Here is a 15,674-nt window from a genome sequence, read left to right on the forward strand (position 1 = left end):
CCCTCATATGTGTTTCAGCACAGCCAAGATTTTCTGTGGTTCCCCTTATGGTTGTATAAGCAATACTGTGCTGGTGTTGCAGTTATGCCAGCTGCTCCCTGGTGAAGTACATGGAGAAGCACAAGGTCAAGCCTGACAGCAAGGCTTTCCTTTTGGTAAGCACTAGTTTGGTTCGAAAAAAATTAATGTATTTGGCATAACTTGTACAAGAGGAAGGAATGGACCTCATGGATGTGTTTTTTTGTGGTTGTGGCATGCCTTTCACCAAGGCATTCATGTTGTGCCAGACTTAAACTGCAGGAAATGACTTTCAATATATGTTGCACTGTCTAGCGGCACTCATGATAAGCTTCTGCAACATCAAAAATATATATGCAGAGTAGCATACAAAAAAAGAAAACTTCCATTATTCAGTGTGTGTTGTTCCTACTGTGTCTATGTTTTGTGCATGCTGCTTGGGTGCTGGTATGGCTGGTATGGCTGCTTGGCATGCTGCTTGGTTAGCTGCTTCAGAGTGAACCAGCTAACCCAAATTATTACTTTTTATTGCAACTTGTTTTCATCAAGATGGCAGCTTGTGTTTTTGGCATGGCTTCCTTCTCTTCCAAAGGTGACAGGTGGGAAGCAACATGTGAGAGGGGCGATTACTAGTTGAGTGAAATGTGAAGGGGTGGTTGCAGAAAGCAAAGCATCAGAAGGAAGGGAACAGATAAGCATTGTGTCTAAGTATGGGTTGTACATAGAACTGTCGCACATTTGAAACGCTGAAGATGCGACGGATAGCTCCGAAATTTGGACATCTGTCGAGCCTCTCAACAGTGGCCAGTGTTGTTACAATGCCGCCTACTGACCTCTCGCTGACAATATGGCAGATTGTAAGGAAAAAGTCGCTTTGATGTCAGCTAATTTCTCATTGCCCCCCCCCCCCCCCCCCGCCCCGGTGGCTTTCAGGACAGCTATGCAACAGAAACAGAATGCATGCGAACGCCGGCCGCTCCGGCTCCATAGCAGCCATCAGTTAATGCAGCAGGTGTCATCGATGGACACCAAGGAACAGTGTGATCTGGGTACTCATATCGACCACCCTTCAATTACGAATGGCATTTTCGCTCATCACGTTTCTCTCAACGAATGGCGGCCGGCTACCGTCCCCATGAAGAGCGATACTACCATTCAATTCCTTCTGAGAGGCCTGGTTACTCTGAGCTGCCGCAGGTATCTGGACCCCTTCTGGTGTGCTACAGCTGTGGCGTCCTGGGTCACATCTCGCGCATTTGCGACTATTGCCATTCATACCAGCGAGAGCCCTTGCACGTCTTCCCAGCCTTTCGACTGGCTGTTCTCTGCGCCAATGCCAGCACGCACACCTCCTGGTTTACGCTACCCATCGCCAGCCTCTGATCGAAGCTTAACGCCGCCACGAGCTCCCCATGCTCCACGATACCCATCGCCGTGGCGACGGGCCGGAAAACTAGTCTGTGCGGCCAGTGGGGGTGAGGCCGCAAAATACCGTGCGCTATCGACAGATATACCCCCATCAGTGTTTATGCTCAAGAACAAAGATCACATACTTAATGATGGCATACCTACCATGGCACTTGTGGATACAGGTGCGACAATATCTGTGATGAGTATCGATTTTAAGAGGCGTCTGGGACTGAAAGTGATGTTTGCTTTAAGGGGGGACATGGGTTGTTGAGATAACATTGTTATTTCTTTATCAAATCTGAGAAAACTGCATATGCTTATTCAATGTTTCGTGTTTATTTTAAATATCTCATATCCGTTTGTTTCGCTTGCTTGAAATCACCACACGTTTCTCGATAGCCTGGAAGGCCGCATTACTGTCAGCGTCGCTGTGAGGTGCGACGTACCTGCGGAGGAGGTCCGGAGCCGCGACGGCTTCTCCAAAGCTAGGATTTGGCAACTCCCCAGCATCATGCGGCTCGTGCTCTTCGTCGTCACCACGCCAGGCAACGGCAACGAACGAATGAATATCCGCGGGAAATTTTGCCCTCTTTGGCGTAATGATGCTAACATGTTAACGATTGTTTAGTATTGCTGCGGAGCGCGCGCGTCCGAGCAGCCTGGTTGCGCGCAGCACTGCGTGGTTTCGTGAGAAATGTAAACAAGAGAGGAGAGCTGAGCCGATAGGCGGAGCAACGCCAACTTCCGGCGTCCCTGAAGAGTGACGTCACGGCCCCTCCTGAGTTTCCTTCCTCCGTGAGTCGACCCGTCCAACAAACCATGCGGTGACCGTAATCACAGTGATGATAGTGACAGCATTTTTCACGAAAGGCCACCTAGTGGCGGCCTCTCGAACTGGCGTGCGGCTTCTTGCAGCCAGTTCCATAGCCAAGCCCGGCCAAGCTCGGTCAAAACTCGTCAAAAGCCAAAATGGCGGTTGGAGCGCGTTGCCTACTTTAGCCCAGGCAGGTTCGGGTTGCGACGCATCATGCGGGAACGTTTTCACAGCTACTACGTAACAGCAAGGTTCCTTATACATTGGATCCTATGGAAGCTATGCCGGGACCGAATGAAAGCGACGTAGCAGCCGGGAAAACGCAGCAGTGAGGAACGTAACAGCGGGGTTCTACTGACAGACGAATGAATTTAGAAATTAGAGTACCAGATTTAAGAGGAGGAACTTCCTGGAGGCATTTGACCAAAGCATCTCTGACATCAATATACACAACGAGGATATGTTAGTCCTTTCTTTGCTGGTTCAAGAGGGAAATGAATGTGTTATAGTGTGGACGATGATTGAGACTAGAGGAGGTGAAAGGGTGAATCGTTGAGGAACAAAGTGTAGGGTTAGGGTGATACATTTTAGGTGCGAAGACCACCACTGGAAGTTCCAGTGGTGCCATCGTTCTATCACCTGACATCACTGTGACTTGGCGAGAGAAAGGGCCATTTTAATTCCTGCGATTTAGAAAGCTTATTTCAATTTTGTTCTCCTCCGTAAACATTGCGCCTTGTCGACTAATAGTACTGACTACCGCATTAGGAAAGACAGAGAAGTTGCTTGGGGCCTGCAAGATGCTCTTTAATGTGCTCGTTGGATATATCCAACCAAGGCCATGTATTGCTCAGAGTGTTAACTTAGAATGCGGTGACAAGAGCGGGTCTGTGCAAAAGTAAACTGGTCAGAGCTTTCCTTGCCATCCTAAACGGATTAAAGATCTCTCTTCACAAAGCTTCTTGTTGGGCGAGTTGATGCTTAGATCTCATGCTTAGCTGGCACTAGAAAGCAGCCAAGGACAAGAACAGACCAACAAATGGTCTTTGTTCGTGTCCGCTTTCTTCCTGCTGGCTATACCTAGACATCTTTTCTCATAATTTTGTTACGAGGAAGTTAACTTGTTGTCAAAGATCTTTGTGCTGTCTGTGTCATAACGTCTTTACTCAGGATGTGTTATCATGAAGTTAACTTGTCACAGGTTTGCAGCATTCAAGACGCAGCCATGTTGCCATTGTAGAAACAAAACTACAGTCGAACCTGACTATATCGAACCCGTTTACATCGAATTATTCTATATATCGAACAATTTCTGGACATGGTATAGTTACAATCAGTATATATAGCAAAAATTACGCTTACATCGAACAAACATAGCAGCAACTCCCGATATATCGAATGCTCGAATATATCGAATGATATATCGAATAAGCGGCGGAAAAGAGCCCCCACAAGTTGGCTTTCCCTCGCGATGGCGGCGAAACCCGGCGGCACGCCTCCATCCAACCGCTCTTCCTACCGCGACCGCGCTGCCTTAGACGAGCTGTCGACACCCTCCTACAAGAAATGATCCTGGCCCACCCGCAGTGCTTGCTCAGACAGCCCAGGGTGTCTACCAACCGGGAAAACCGGGAATTCTCAGGGATTTTGAGTAATCTGGAAAAACTCGGGGAAAACTCAGGGAATTTGTGCCTCTATCAGGGAAAATTAGCTGTAATTTTATTGAAAGGGTCGAAAGTCGCGGTAATGCTGGCTCAAGCAAGACAGGAATCGTAATTAATCGTCTTTGACGTCCTGTCGTCGGCTGGAGGAGTTTCCAGTATACAGTCAACGACCGACTTTCTGGATTCCTGATAACTTGGATGGCTTCGCGGAACCACTACGTACACCATACAGTCAATGTATGAGAACGTCTGAAATTTCGGATGCAAGAACTCTTCGCCGTCCAATTTTCCGGACGCTTTGCCATGACCGCAGGTCCGAAACAGCATTAATCAAAGCCACCACTGCTGCCATTTTGATTACCTCGCCGCCTGAAACCGGCGCTCTCGCACGCAGATCTGCTGGCAGCCGTAGCCACCGCTGCGGCAGCGCTAGGCTTAGCTGCTTCGACGTTCGCTATGAAGCTTCTTGCCGTTGGGTGCCATGTTTTTTATTGAAAGAATTCGCTGCTGTCAGCAATGCCGCGGACTCCGTCTTTGCGGTCCTCGCGATTGGCTTAGAAGCTTGGATAGCACAGTGCGTTGCATAATGCCGGTTCCCGAAAGTCAGCTTTGCTTCGTACGGAAATGTTACTTGGTGAAGCATACGCAAAAGTATTGCAGTGAAGCGTAACAAGCGTGGGAAGGGGCTATTGCCACGGGACACAGTATGTATTCCTTAATTATACACACGTATTTCCTGTCACAGTATGAGCACCGATATGCCTACTACGTTTACTGACAGGCCTTCAGAGCGTTTTCGAATGTGCCTGTGGAGGCTTGAGCCCTTAAGGGCATTAAATGACATGAATTTATTTTTTTCCAACTGGCCGACTTTTTGGACGTTTTTGCGGCCCCTTAGGAGTTCGAAAACTAGGACGTGGACTGTGCGACTGACCAAGAAAATGCTTCAAATAGTCCGTGGGGCGAACGAGTGACGGAAGGAGTACAAGAACAGAAAGGACCTACACATTGAGGAATGAACGGGAAAGGAAGTGTGCTGCCGCCGTTTTGAAGGACCTTGAGCTCAAAAAACGAAGTGTTGGCTGATGCCGAGATTCAAGTGTCCCTCATCCAAACCAAAATAAACTCTTTGAAGCAGTGAAACACAACAATGAGGCGTCGTGCGCGGGCTGAGAGTATGTCAGGACAGTTGAGATTGATCTTACGAGCTGTTGAGGGAGAATCTCATTTTGTGACAAAGTTCGGGCCTCATTCCACTGAGCTTGCTATCAGTTGATAGAAATAGTTCCTGTTCGAAAATATTTGCTTTTGTATGCATCTCCTTTTCTATTCGTACTTGAGACAATGTCCGACTCAATTTGCAATTTTTTTGAAGACATTTTATTTGCTGTGCATTTTACTAACCCCTCCCTTCTGTTCTCTTCTTGATTAACATGAACACTACTCCTTAGTATTCAAATTGGATTAAGTCGTTTCTTTTTAATTTTTTTGATATGCTCACCAGAAAGTGACCGCATCGGGCAATATGGTTTCAGCTCATCTTGACATAAAACAGTTCTGCATCACTCAGGGAATTTTGCAAAGGCACTCAGGGAAAACCTGGAAAACTCAGGGAATTTGGAAATGTCAACTTGGTAGACACCCTGCAGCCAATCAGAAGCTCTTGTGCCCTCGTCGTGCAAGATGGCGAAAGTACAAGTTGTCTCACTGCTTTTCTGGTTCATTGTGTGTGCGCCTTGTGGGCTTTCTCCTGCAGTGTTGCCGTGATGAAGCAGCAGAATTCGCCTTTCGTCGTGAAGGTCGAAATCGTAAATTGGGTAAAATGCGGTGAGAAGTCGGATGTCCCCGCAGCGTGCAAGATTCCGAGGAGCACTCTCAGCACGATCTTGAAGAATAAGAGGGAGATTAGGGCTAAAGCAGCCTAGCTCGCGACCCGGTGCCCGTGGCGGCCGATGTGTACGTACGTGCACGGCTGTGTACAAGTGGTTCATCCGAAATTGTTTCAGCCGTGCCGGCTTCCACGTGCTCCGTGATGACTGCCAATTCTGATGAATGCGACGCAGCCGTTGCTGGTGTTGCCGAAGTTTGAAGTGAGCAATCAGAATTTCTGGAAGCTGTTGACGAATCAACTGTGGACAAGCTTGCGAGTGCAAATGATGGTGTCGCGACCACGGGAGAGCCCGAAAACGAAGACTATATTGCCAACATCGTACCGAGCACAAGTGAAAGTGGGCACAATGAGGAAAGCAACGATGGTCCTTTGCCCACATCCTCCAAAGTGATTGGTGCGCTCGCACTAGTCCTATGCTTCTGTGCAAAGGTGGAAGGTTGCGGCCTCAGCTGCTCCGACTCCTTAAACAATGTGAGGAAGTGCGTGCGTCGCAGGCAGTGAAATTACCCAAGCAGAAGAAAATGCAGGACTGTTTCATGCGAAACTAAGCTAGTTTCATTAATAAAGTGATTTTATAAATGGTATGTGCTTTTATGACATCCAATTATTTAGCAAGCTTATATCGAATTATGCTCTATATCCAACTGATCGGCTTTTTTTTTGCGAGTTCGATATCTGGGTTCAATTGTATTTGACATTTTTTCACATGCAGCACAAATAAAGGCGGCCTTTACTACTGTATGATACTAACAGGAGATAAAATTACACTATTCTTAGAGTACGATGGTAAAATATGGCCATCCCCCACCTCACTTAGGGATTTTGAGGGGTTTTGTTTTCGTTTCTTATCTTTGGGTGCCCGCTATGCTAAAAACAAAAAATTACAGTGAGTTTCATCTCTGTAATCATGCACTGGGGCACATGCGAATGAGACACAACTATGGAGCATGTTACGCGTCTTATGCAGGAAATAATAAAGACAGTTGATTCTGATGGCCTTGCATTTTAAGAGCTATAAGCCATACAAAGCCACTAGAGAAATTTAGCCACCAGCGATATTTCTAGTAAGTTAAAATGGTGGTCCTATTCCTGCAGCATGTGCTCCACATTTTAGCCCTTGTTGGCAGACACACTGTGCTTTTTGGTCTCATTGGACGGATCTGAACTATATTGAATTTGAAAGCTTACTTTCTGCGATTTCCAGTGACACCTAGTATTATCGCGTAGCCTGAAGCGTTACCTGATGGCAGTCTAAACAGTGTGAGCAAAAAAAGGCATTTTTGCTGTACTAGCTTCCGTTGTACTGCATTTCTGGCAAAACTGACACATGAAATCGAAGTTTGCTGTGCCTTTAAATTAAATGTTATACAGGGTTTCTATAAAGACATAGTGCGTGTAAATCAATTGTAATTTATATAGGCTATAATAAAATGGACAAAACAATAAAAGTTTTGATTTAATATCTATTTTGCTTTTCAACTCAAAACAACAATATTTAGTGGTTTTCTAGGCAACAGTGCTCTTATCATCTGTGCGAAGTTGTTTTGTGTTCTGATAATTAGTTCATGAGTTATTATTACTTCACATTGGCAATTTGTGGCTATAATTGATCACGCATTACCAAAGAAGGGGCAATACTATTCAATCTGGAACTCCTAAATTTTCAATAATGAAGCCGCAAGCCCTTCTCTCCGATTCTGTGAAGAGAAGCGTGTTGTATGTTTATTAAGAAATCTGCAAGGGAGCAGTGAATTTAGCTAATTTTTCTGCTGGCCAGGTCTGTGCAAGTTGACATTCTTTTTCATGTACACGCTAATTTACAACTAGTGTTGCCCTTTTGTAGAGCCATACAGTGTCCTGTCCTTACTAGCACCCACGATTTTTGCTAATCAGTGCTTGAAATAAAAGATTTCCCATAAGTAATAAATCTCAGGGGTTTTTGCTGTTGGCATCATCTGTGCAAAAAAATGTCAAGCTGTTCCATGTCAGTTAGAACATTTGTCAAATGTGGTGCCACTCAACATTACAAAGGGGGCAAAATGCGGATGGATTCTTTCTCCAGGTTTGAGTGTTTCGCTCAGTGTAGTCGCCATGCCTAGCCCACATTTCTTCAAGCACACACGTCTGCAACCAGGCCTCCAATGTAGTGCTAAGGCAACTCACTCAATTGTGGCTGCTAGGAGGAAAAAAACAAATGAAAAAGAGAAAGAAAGCGCTATGCATGATACATCATGACTGCATGCCAGCTAGACAGCAGGTTAGGTTTGCCATTGTGCTGTTGTGCCCAGGAAAATTGCCGATAAAATAAAATTCCTTGTTCACTTTTGTTCACAGGAGACTGTGGAAGTGTTTTTTAAGTGCACGCAGAACTTGCCCTTGCTTTCTTCTATTTGCGCGGCTCGTACGATGATATCTGCAAGCTTGCTTTCCCCACACGATGAGGTGCGACGTGTTTGGCAGAGTACTGCGCTTGCCCTGTTCTACGCGCCACCGATTGAATGATGGGATTAGCAGCAAACAATGAGCGAGCCTTTATTTCCCAGATTGCAGTGAAAAGCGCGGTTGGCTGTGTCACCTGTAGTATTCCAAGCCGTGTGCAACAAACCGAATGTCATGTATTCCAACGCCCAGTGAAGTTTTGAAACACAAGATTTCCAGTACGTGGTCTTCTCGTACAAAGATATATCATGTTTACCCGCGTAATCATTGCACTTGCATAACGCATGAGCACCCACATTACCCACTTTCGAGTAATCATCGTACCAAATTAGTGCAGTGATTGCTGTCTGCTTGTTGCGATGCATGGCAGTCGATCGAGTAGAGTTTTAGCTCCGTTTCTTGTGACGCATTGTATGCGCAACAGTTACGTGCTCGAAATTCTCAGAATTCAGCAGAAAAAATGAAAAAGAAAGAAAAAGCACAGACAGCGCGATAAAGGCAGACATGTGCAAAATTTATGCTATATAAGCTGATGACTGCTAGAAAGAAGTATTTTAACAAATCATCTTTTTATGCAGTTCCTGCTTGTGTAGAGCCTGTGATCTTATTCCAAAGGTCAGTGTGAAGACTTGGCATTGGATGCCTATGTCATGGGGAAGTAGAGAAACTGTCCTTCACGAAAGCAACAAAAACGTCTGACGGCTCTGCGCAAGGTTATGCACGAGTGCGATGGCCATTGTAGCCATAACGGTTGAGCGATGTGTGCTGACAGCGGTGAGCACATGTACATTTCTTGAAGCGAACATTCTGCACTACCACTTCTTTTACCATTTCACTGTACCGCAACTCTGAAACTCGATTGACGTGATCTCCCGATACCGTGCACCTGGGCTGAGTGGGCTCTACTAGCGGGTGTGCCGATGCAGCAAAGCACATACGCCGGAAGTGTGTGTGATTTCTATCCCAATAAAACAGCCCAACCACCTGCACTACGCTGTATATTTTGTAGGGGTGCACAAATAGTAACTTTTGACTCCGAATCGAATACTACCAAAGACAAATCTATTTGATTCAACAAACGAATCCAATAGGACATTAATATATACGCTATTCAAATTTCACACACCACTACTTGGATTTCATTTCTGGAAAACTTATCTTCTCAGTACATCTGCAACCTTTAAATTTATAGCTGCTGTCCCATGATAGAGTTCTATGACTGCAGTATAGTTGGGTAAAGAACCAAATAAGTGGACATCAGCAATTGGCAGATTGCAAGTGTTGAAACAAACCCATATAATAAACATTCTTCATGTACACGCATACACATATTCATCATGCCATTGAGTGACACTTATCAGTTCAATTGCAATGCCTTTTTTTTTTACTTTTTATGTGCAGAGAATACAGGGACACGCAAACAGTATTCATTGGGTAGCATTCCTTTCTTCATTTGTTCACTTCTTCGTGAGTCTGACAGGTAAGTTGCTTAGGCAGTGGGTGCACATGAAATGTGGATGATTTCTGTTAATATTGACATGTGTACTTGTTTATCTCCTAATAAAAGTTAGTTTCGTCATCCACAGTATTGCTGCTGTGTTCTTTACCATCGCTACTACGTGACAATATTATAATTGCGAGACACATATTTGTGCTAAGTGGTACACAAGTAGGTGCACCATGCCTGGGAGTGTCTATGCTTTGTCTGTGGGCAGTACCGACCATAAATATCAGCTATTTGTGACATCTGTATTCTCGCGCCTGAGTACTGATGACTAGCATTCCAAGGGCTTTGTCCACAAGCTTCAACAGGCCAAAGATTGCCAAAAACCACTCTGCCAGCTCGTGAGACAACAGGAAACACGACAACTTTCGAAATGAAGAGGAGGCAAGATCTTGCGCCCATGAGAAGGGAAGCATGCCATCGACAGAGAGTATAGGGGTGCTTTCCGGCTGCGTCCACTTACCTCGACCTTTGTGTGGATAGCGACAGCTCATCTTGCTTCAGCTTTTGATGCATTTTTGGTGATGAACTGTTGTTAGTGTGGGGAAAGGAGACATCCCTCGCCACCGTTACTGTAACTGTATTGCACAAGATGAACATTTGAACTATTCCATGGCAGGCAGAGCTATCATTAGTTGGCGTTCCTGGAAGGGGCCTTCCTCCCAGGCACTAGCTCAGATCAACGCTGCTTAGCTTCGGCAGTTGCAGGAAGTGGCACTCTTGCACCAAAACATGGCCAATGTCCTAGAAACATTTGTTCACCACCCTAATTTCGATTCATGTTCATGCAATTTGAAAACAGCGCCGAAATAAACAAAAATAGAAAGAAGAAGGAGAAAAACGCGCTGCCCCTTGCATAACCCACATCTGTTTTTGGTTGCATGATGCACGCGGTCCGGAGTAGCTTACGAAAGCTCTGCGACTTCTTCGAGCAGCCGGGCTTCGCCGCCCCGCTGTTCCATGCGACCTAACAGTGCTAATGCCAAACTTTCTCAAGGAATCCACTCCACAACGAACTGCCCTTTTTTTTTTTTACTTAGTCGCTCTGTTGTAAATATTTAGTTTTTTTTTTCTCTAGTAACCTTTACCCCTCCTCCCACTGCTGTTCAAGTGTCAGCAGACTGCGCTACACAGTTACTGCAGTCACTATCAGTTTCCTTCCCTTTCCTTTATTTATCTATCTATCTATCTGTTTATAGGCACAAAGCTATATTTACCATTTCAAGCCTAGAACCTTCAATTAGCAGGCCCGTACTTTGCAGAATGCTAAAAAAAAGAAAGAAAAAAGTAGCCACTAGGAAGAATAAAGAAACAGAACTAGTTGACGATCAACGTCACTCAAGGCTATGTCCATTTTAGTCTCAATCTGTCTTTATTGTTACAGGTGTTGTGTAGGTAGTGAGCACTGCAGCCTGCATGCCATCTACCGAGACAGCTTTCGAAGCAGTGGTCCGCACTCACATGACAGCCACGTCAAAAGCGGCAGTGATGAACCCCGCCTATAGGCACTGCCAGCCACTTTACATAGAGAAAAGTTCAATGGAGCCATTGTTGAAGGCAGGGTGAAAACCACCACATGCAGCAACAAAACAACAATGGTGCCAGGCACAACTCGTCCTGGAAAGAAGGGGGGAGGGGGCATTTTCTTCAACTACAGCAGATCACGTGTCACAGCGACGCAATAAGGACAGACCGGGGCATGCTGCGACGGTGAAGAGCAGATTTTCCCCCTTTTTCCAAACATGACTGAGGGGTGTCGCCTGGTGGGAGAATCCAAACTAAACGCAAGGTGATACCTTCATTTTAAGTGACAAAGATGCTTGCATCATAAAAATAGGCAGATGATGCAGCCACATTTCTTTGTATGTTAATGACCAAAGAGAGTGATCTGATTGAATCAAATGGTACGCTAGAGACTTGTGTCATTATGCAAAAAAAGAGGTGAGGCGTGCAGACAGGACACAAGAGTAGAGAAGTGGACAACACAAACGCCGACTTGTGTGCCTATTGTACGAACTTTATTTACTTTTACGAAAAAGTATTAAAAGGACATCAATAAATTGTAAACATCTACGACAACATGCCTTTACACGTTCAAACCAACTAAAGCCCGAAAACTTAAGTGGTATGTCACTAAGCCATGCAGATGCACGTGATCCAACTTCTCACATCGTTTAAGTGTCGGTGGGTATGACCTCGTGCCCAAGCAGGTTGAGGAGGGCTTAGTGGCGAGTAAAGCTAAGTATTAAAGCTGTGCTTTGCAGCTGCAGAAGCTGCTGCTGATGGACCCAACCAAGCGGATCACCTCGGAGCAGGCCATGCAGGACCCCTACTTCCTGGAGGACCCCGTGCCAACTCAGGAGTAAGCATGCTTGCTTCTATTGGTGTAGTCAACTATTATTGGTGCACTAAAACAGTTTGAGATACCAAGTGGCCTGACATTGTTAGGCAGAGTGCTGTGAGGCGTGCCATGTTTGTTCATCCACCAAGCCCTGCTCATTTTAGGATCCTTCAGAGGCAGGCCATAATGCCTGAGCCGTTGCATTTCCTTCACCTCATCTACATGGAAGTCTTCTGTCAGCAGAATAATGACATCAAATGCTGTTTTTCAATGAAGCAATAAGCCAGTAACCTGGTTGTGCTATGACTCTGTAAATATTAACACATATCATGTTTCATAGAATGCTGCTGCAGTAGTGCCAGCTGGATGTGTGTTTCAGCATGCAGTTAAATACCAGGCCATAGGCCTGCGGCTGGTGCACAGAAAACAGGCTTGACACATCTAGGAACATCTTGAACTCAAACTGCTGACTATGGTCCAACTCTTTTGGGTTGGACCACTGAATGTCACTTCAAGCCATTTAAACGAATGGCCTACCACAGTGACTGCGTACTTGCAGCCTCCTAGTGCACAATCAAAAAGTCCAACTATGCTGATACCCTGCTTTGTCCATGGTGTATCAGGGAGCTGAATACGCTGAAGCAAATTTGCTGAAACATTGGTGCTTTCATCAGCAGACTACAGACTTTACGATGGCATGCCATGTTTTCAACTCTGTGGTCAAGCACTGGCCACAAGTAGTTCCCTATACAGGATTTATATATGTACAGTACTTCACAGGCCCTGCTGATGCAGCATTGATTAAGGGGGCAGGGGGGTTACAAAAACAGTTTTTAAAGCAGGAACACAATGCATCAATTTGCAAACATATTAAAATATATGAGTGGTAATTATAGGAGACAGGTTATGGATACACAGAAAAACAAGAAATACGCTGTAATATTACATTTAATAGTGAAAAAGTGCCAGGACAACTGGAGTGCAGAGCAAAAGTAAAAATCTGCAGCAATTATTATACATTTTAAGAAACAAATACTGCTGCATTGTTTCCAGAAAAACCCACTGGATCATGTAGGTTAGCTATTTCACCGGGAAGGCTATTCCAAAGGCAGATAGCACGAGGAAGCCCGAATGAATTGGGATCTAGTAAAGTGAATGTGTCGGCTAGTTGGTTGAACATCTTGAACTAGGGAACCGTGCGAAAGATGAGGACACAGAAGACGCACGCAACAACCACATGCAACGCTACATGTGGTTATTGTGTACCTCTTCTGCATTCTCGTCTTTCACGATGTTCCCTCGTTCAAGATGAATTTGAAGCCAATGTGCGACTTAATGTGCAACTTAAGTAATTGTGAAGCCAGCTAGACATGCGCGATGAGTTGTAGATATGAAAAATATACAACATGGCTAGAGAATGGTGTAAGGCTCAAGGGAAATGTGTTTCATTTTGGTGATGCTGGAGTGTTGATCGTAGTTGCGTGTTAAGAACTGAGCTGCACGGTTTTGCACTGCTTGGGTATTTTCGAGCCAGGGTGGGATTTATGGTTAAGTTCTAGAAACAGAGGCATCAGTAATGGACTCCGCACTTACAAGCAACACCTCCAACTGCAGTCAACACTTCTCATGCTGGGAAGTGCAAAACCAGGTTATCGGACGACTTGTTTTGCAGTGGCCATGATTTTCAGGCGTGTCACACTATGTGCTCTTACAACCCTGAAAAAGTCGCTGAGTACCCATGCAAAACAAAAACCTTTAAAGACTCATTCCTCCCTCGCACTATCTCCGACTGGAATGCACTGCCTGCAGGTGTGGTCACGAGTCCAACATTTGATGTATTTTTGAAAGCACTTAGAGGTGTTGAACTGTGTACTTTGTGGTAATACTTCTTCTCTGGCATCAAGTAAAATCTATTGCTACACAGCTTCGTGTTCTCCCAAATGTTCCTGCATTACTTCATTTGATCATTCCTATATATGATACTCATGTTGTTCATACCTGTACTTTTATTTTACCTACATAGTCTAATCAATATTATTACAGCAGTTAGCATTTTTCAGGTTCTCTGTTGTAAAACTTGTACTCGAATGTATGAAATGTGTGATTAGCATTTTTCAAAGATGGTGTTTTAAAGCTTGTGCTGCTCTTTCTTGTATATGCCGTATTTACACGATTGTAAGTCGACTCGAATCTAAGTCGACCCCCACATATCGCGTGCGACAGGCGAAAAAAATAGAGCATATCTGAAGGCTCATTCCACAACAAAAGTTTATTAGTAGCTGGCGTGGTCACTGGGCTACTCGTCTTCACTTGTGCCATTGTCCTCACCAGTACTGCCACTGTCATCGCTGCTACGGTCCCACAGCACGTCGTCACCAAGCGAAATTCCACATTTGGCAAACGACCACACCACAACATCTTGCGGAACAGCAGCCCACGCTGAATGCACCCAACCACACGCAGCCATCAGGGAGCCTCTTTGGACAGGTCCTGTTGTCTTAAGTTCATGGTCTTCTGCTGCCAGCCACTTGTTGTACTCACGGCGGAGCAGGCCCTTAAAAGGCGAAGATTCGGGCTTGTTTCATGATCATGTCGCACTTCACTGGCAGGCACCGTTCACGCATTTCAGTGACGTATGCCGCAAGCTTGGCCTACAACTCCGGAAAGCGTCTAGACTTTGGCCCGTGGGAAATTCCTGCCGTCACAGGTGAAAATTTTGCTTCGCTGCAGTCGCCATTCTCTCGCCACCCATTCAGAAACATTGAACTTGCGGCCCGCTGCGCAGTGACTTGTTTCTTCAGTGTAAAGAATGGCAGCCCTCTTGAACGCTGCTGTGAACGAGCGCCGTATGTTTAGCGGGCCTGAAGCACTCATGACGACTGAGGAAGCATGGAAGTAGCACGTAAACAGCAGTCAAGTCGAATGCATCAAACAAAAAGCTACAGGGAGAGGGAACACGTGAGTAGTGTCTGCTCTTCCATGAACTATCGATACTCCCCACAAGTGCCGCAGTTCTGAGGGTGCCGCCACGAATGGAACAGCGGCACTTCTGTGAGCTATAGTCACCCCCTCCCCCTATGAGTGTTGTGTGCACTGTAAAACTCTCAAAAATGTTGAAAAGCCCTTCCGAAAAGTGAACAAACACATGGGATAGCGAAGAGCTACGGGTGGGGTCATAGAGCAAACATAAAATTGTAACTACATTGTAGCTCCCCTGATATCTCGTTGGTCTCGCTTTTGTGGCGGTGCCATGTTTTGGTTTCGATTGTAAGTCGACCCCCACTTCAGACTTTCAAATTAAAAAAAAAAATGTAGACTTACAATCATGTAAATATGGTAACATGCATATTTTTCACAGTGTATGTGACCGTAGATTCTTGTATAATCATGCTTGTATTGGATTTTCACGCATGTTCTGTTATGTAGTCCTGTGCATGTTCCAGTACACTACTGTGAATTTTATTTAACACCCACTCCTGCCTAAGGCCTGAACTACAGGCCGACAGTACTTGAATAAATAAACAAAATAAAATGGCTGAGCATACTCGACAACTTTCTCAAACATATTGTCCTCACCATTCTTATTCATTTAC

The 15,674-nt window shown here is 45.2% G+C and overlaps 1 protein-coding gene across 9 annotated transcripts in view; it reads left to right on the top strand.

Annotated features, from left to right (window-relative positions):
* The window catches only part of Cdk8 (cyclin-dependent kinase 8), a 368,498-nt gene that overhangs the window by 174,833 nt on the left and 177,991 nt on the right, over nucleotides 1-15,674 (top strand). For 7 of the 9 annotated variants that reach the window (XM_075694821.1, XM_075694819.1, XM_075694822.1 and 4 more), the window contains 2 exons: nucleotides 83-155; nucleotides 12,005-12,102. In XM_075694821.1, coding sequence (XP_075550936.1) covers nucleotides 83-155; nucleotides 12,005-12,102 — 171 coding nt within the window. The remainder of the gene's footprint in view (nucleotides 1-82; nucleotides 156-12,004; nucleotides 12,103-15,674) is intronic. The other 2 variants (XM_075694827.1, XM_075694828.1) reach the window with 1 other exon arrangement.

This window comes from Dermacentor variabilis, chromosome 6 (genome assembly GCF_050947875.1).
Source record: "Dermacentor variabilis isolate Ectoservices chromosome 6, ASM5094787v1, whole genome shotgun sequence".
NCBI lineage: Eukaryota > Metazoa > Arthropoda > Arachnida > Ixodida > Ixodidae > Dermacentor > Dermacentor variabilis.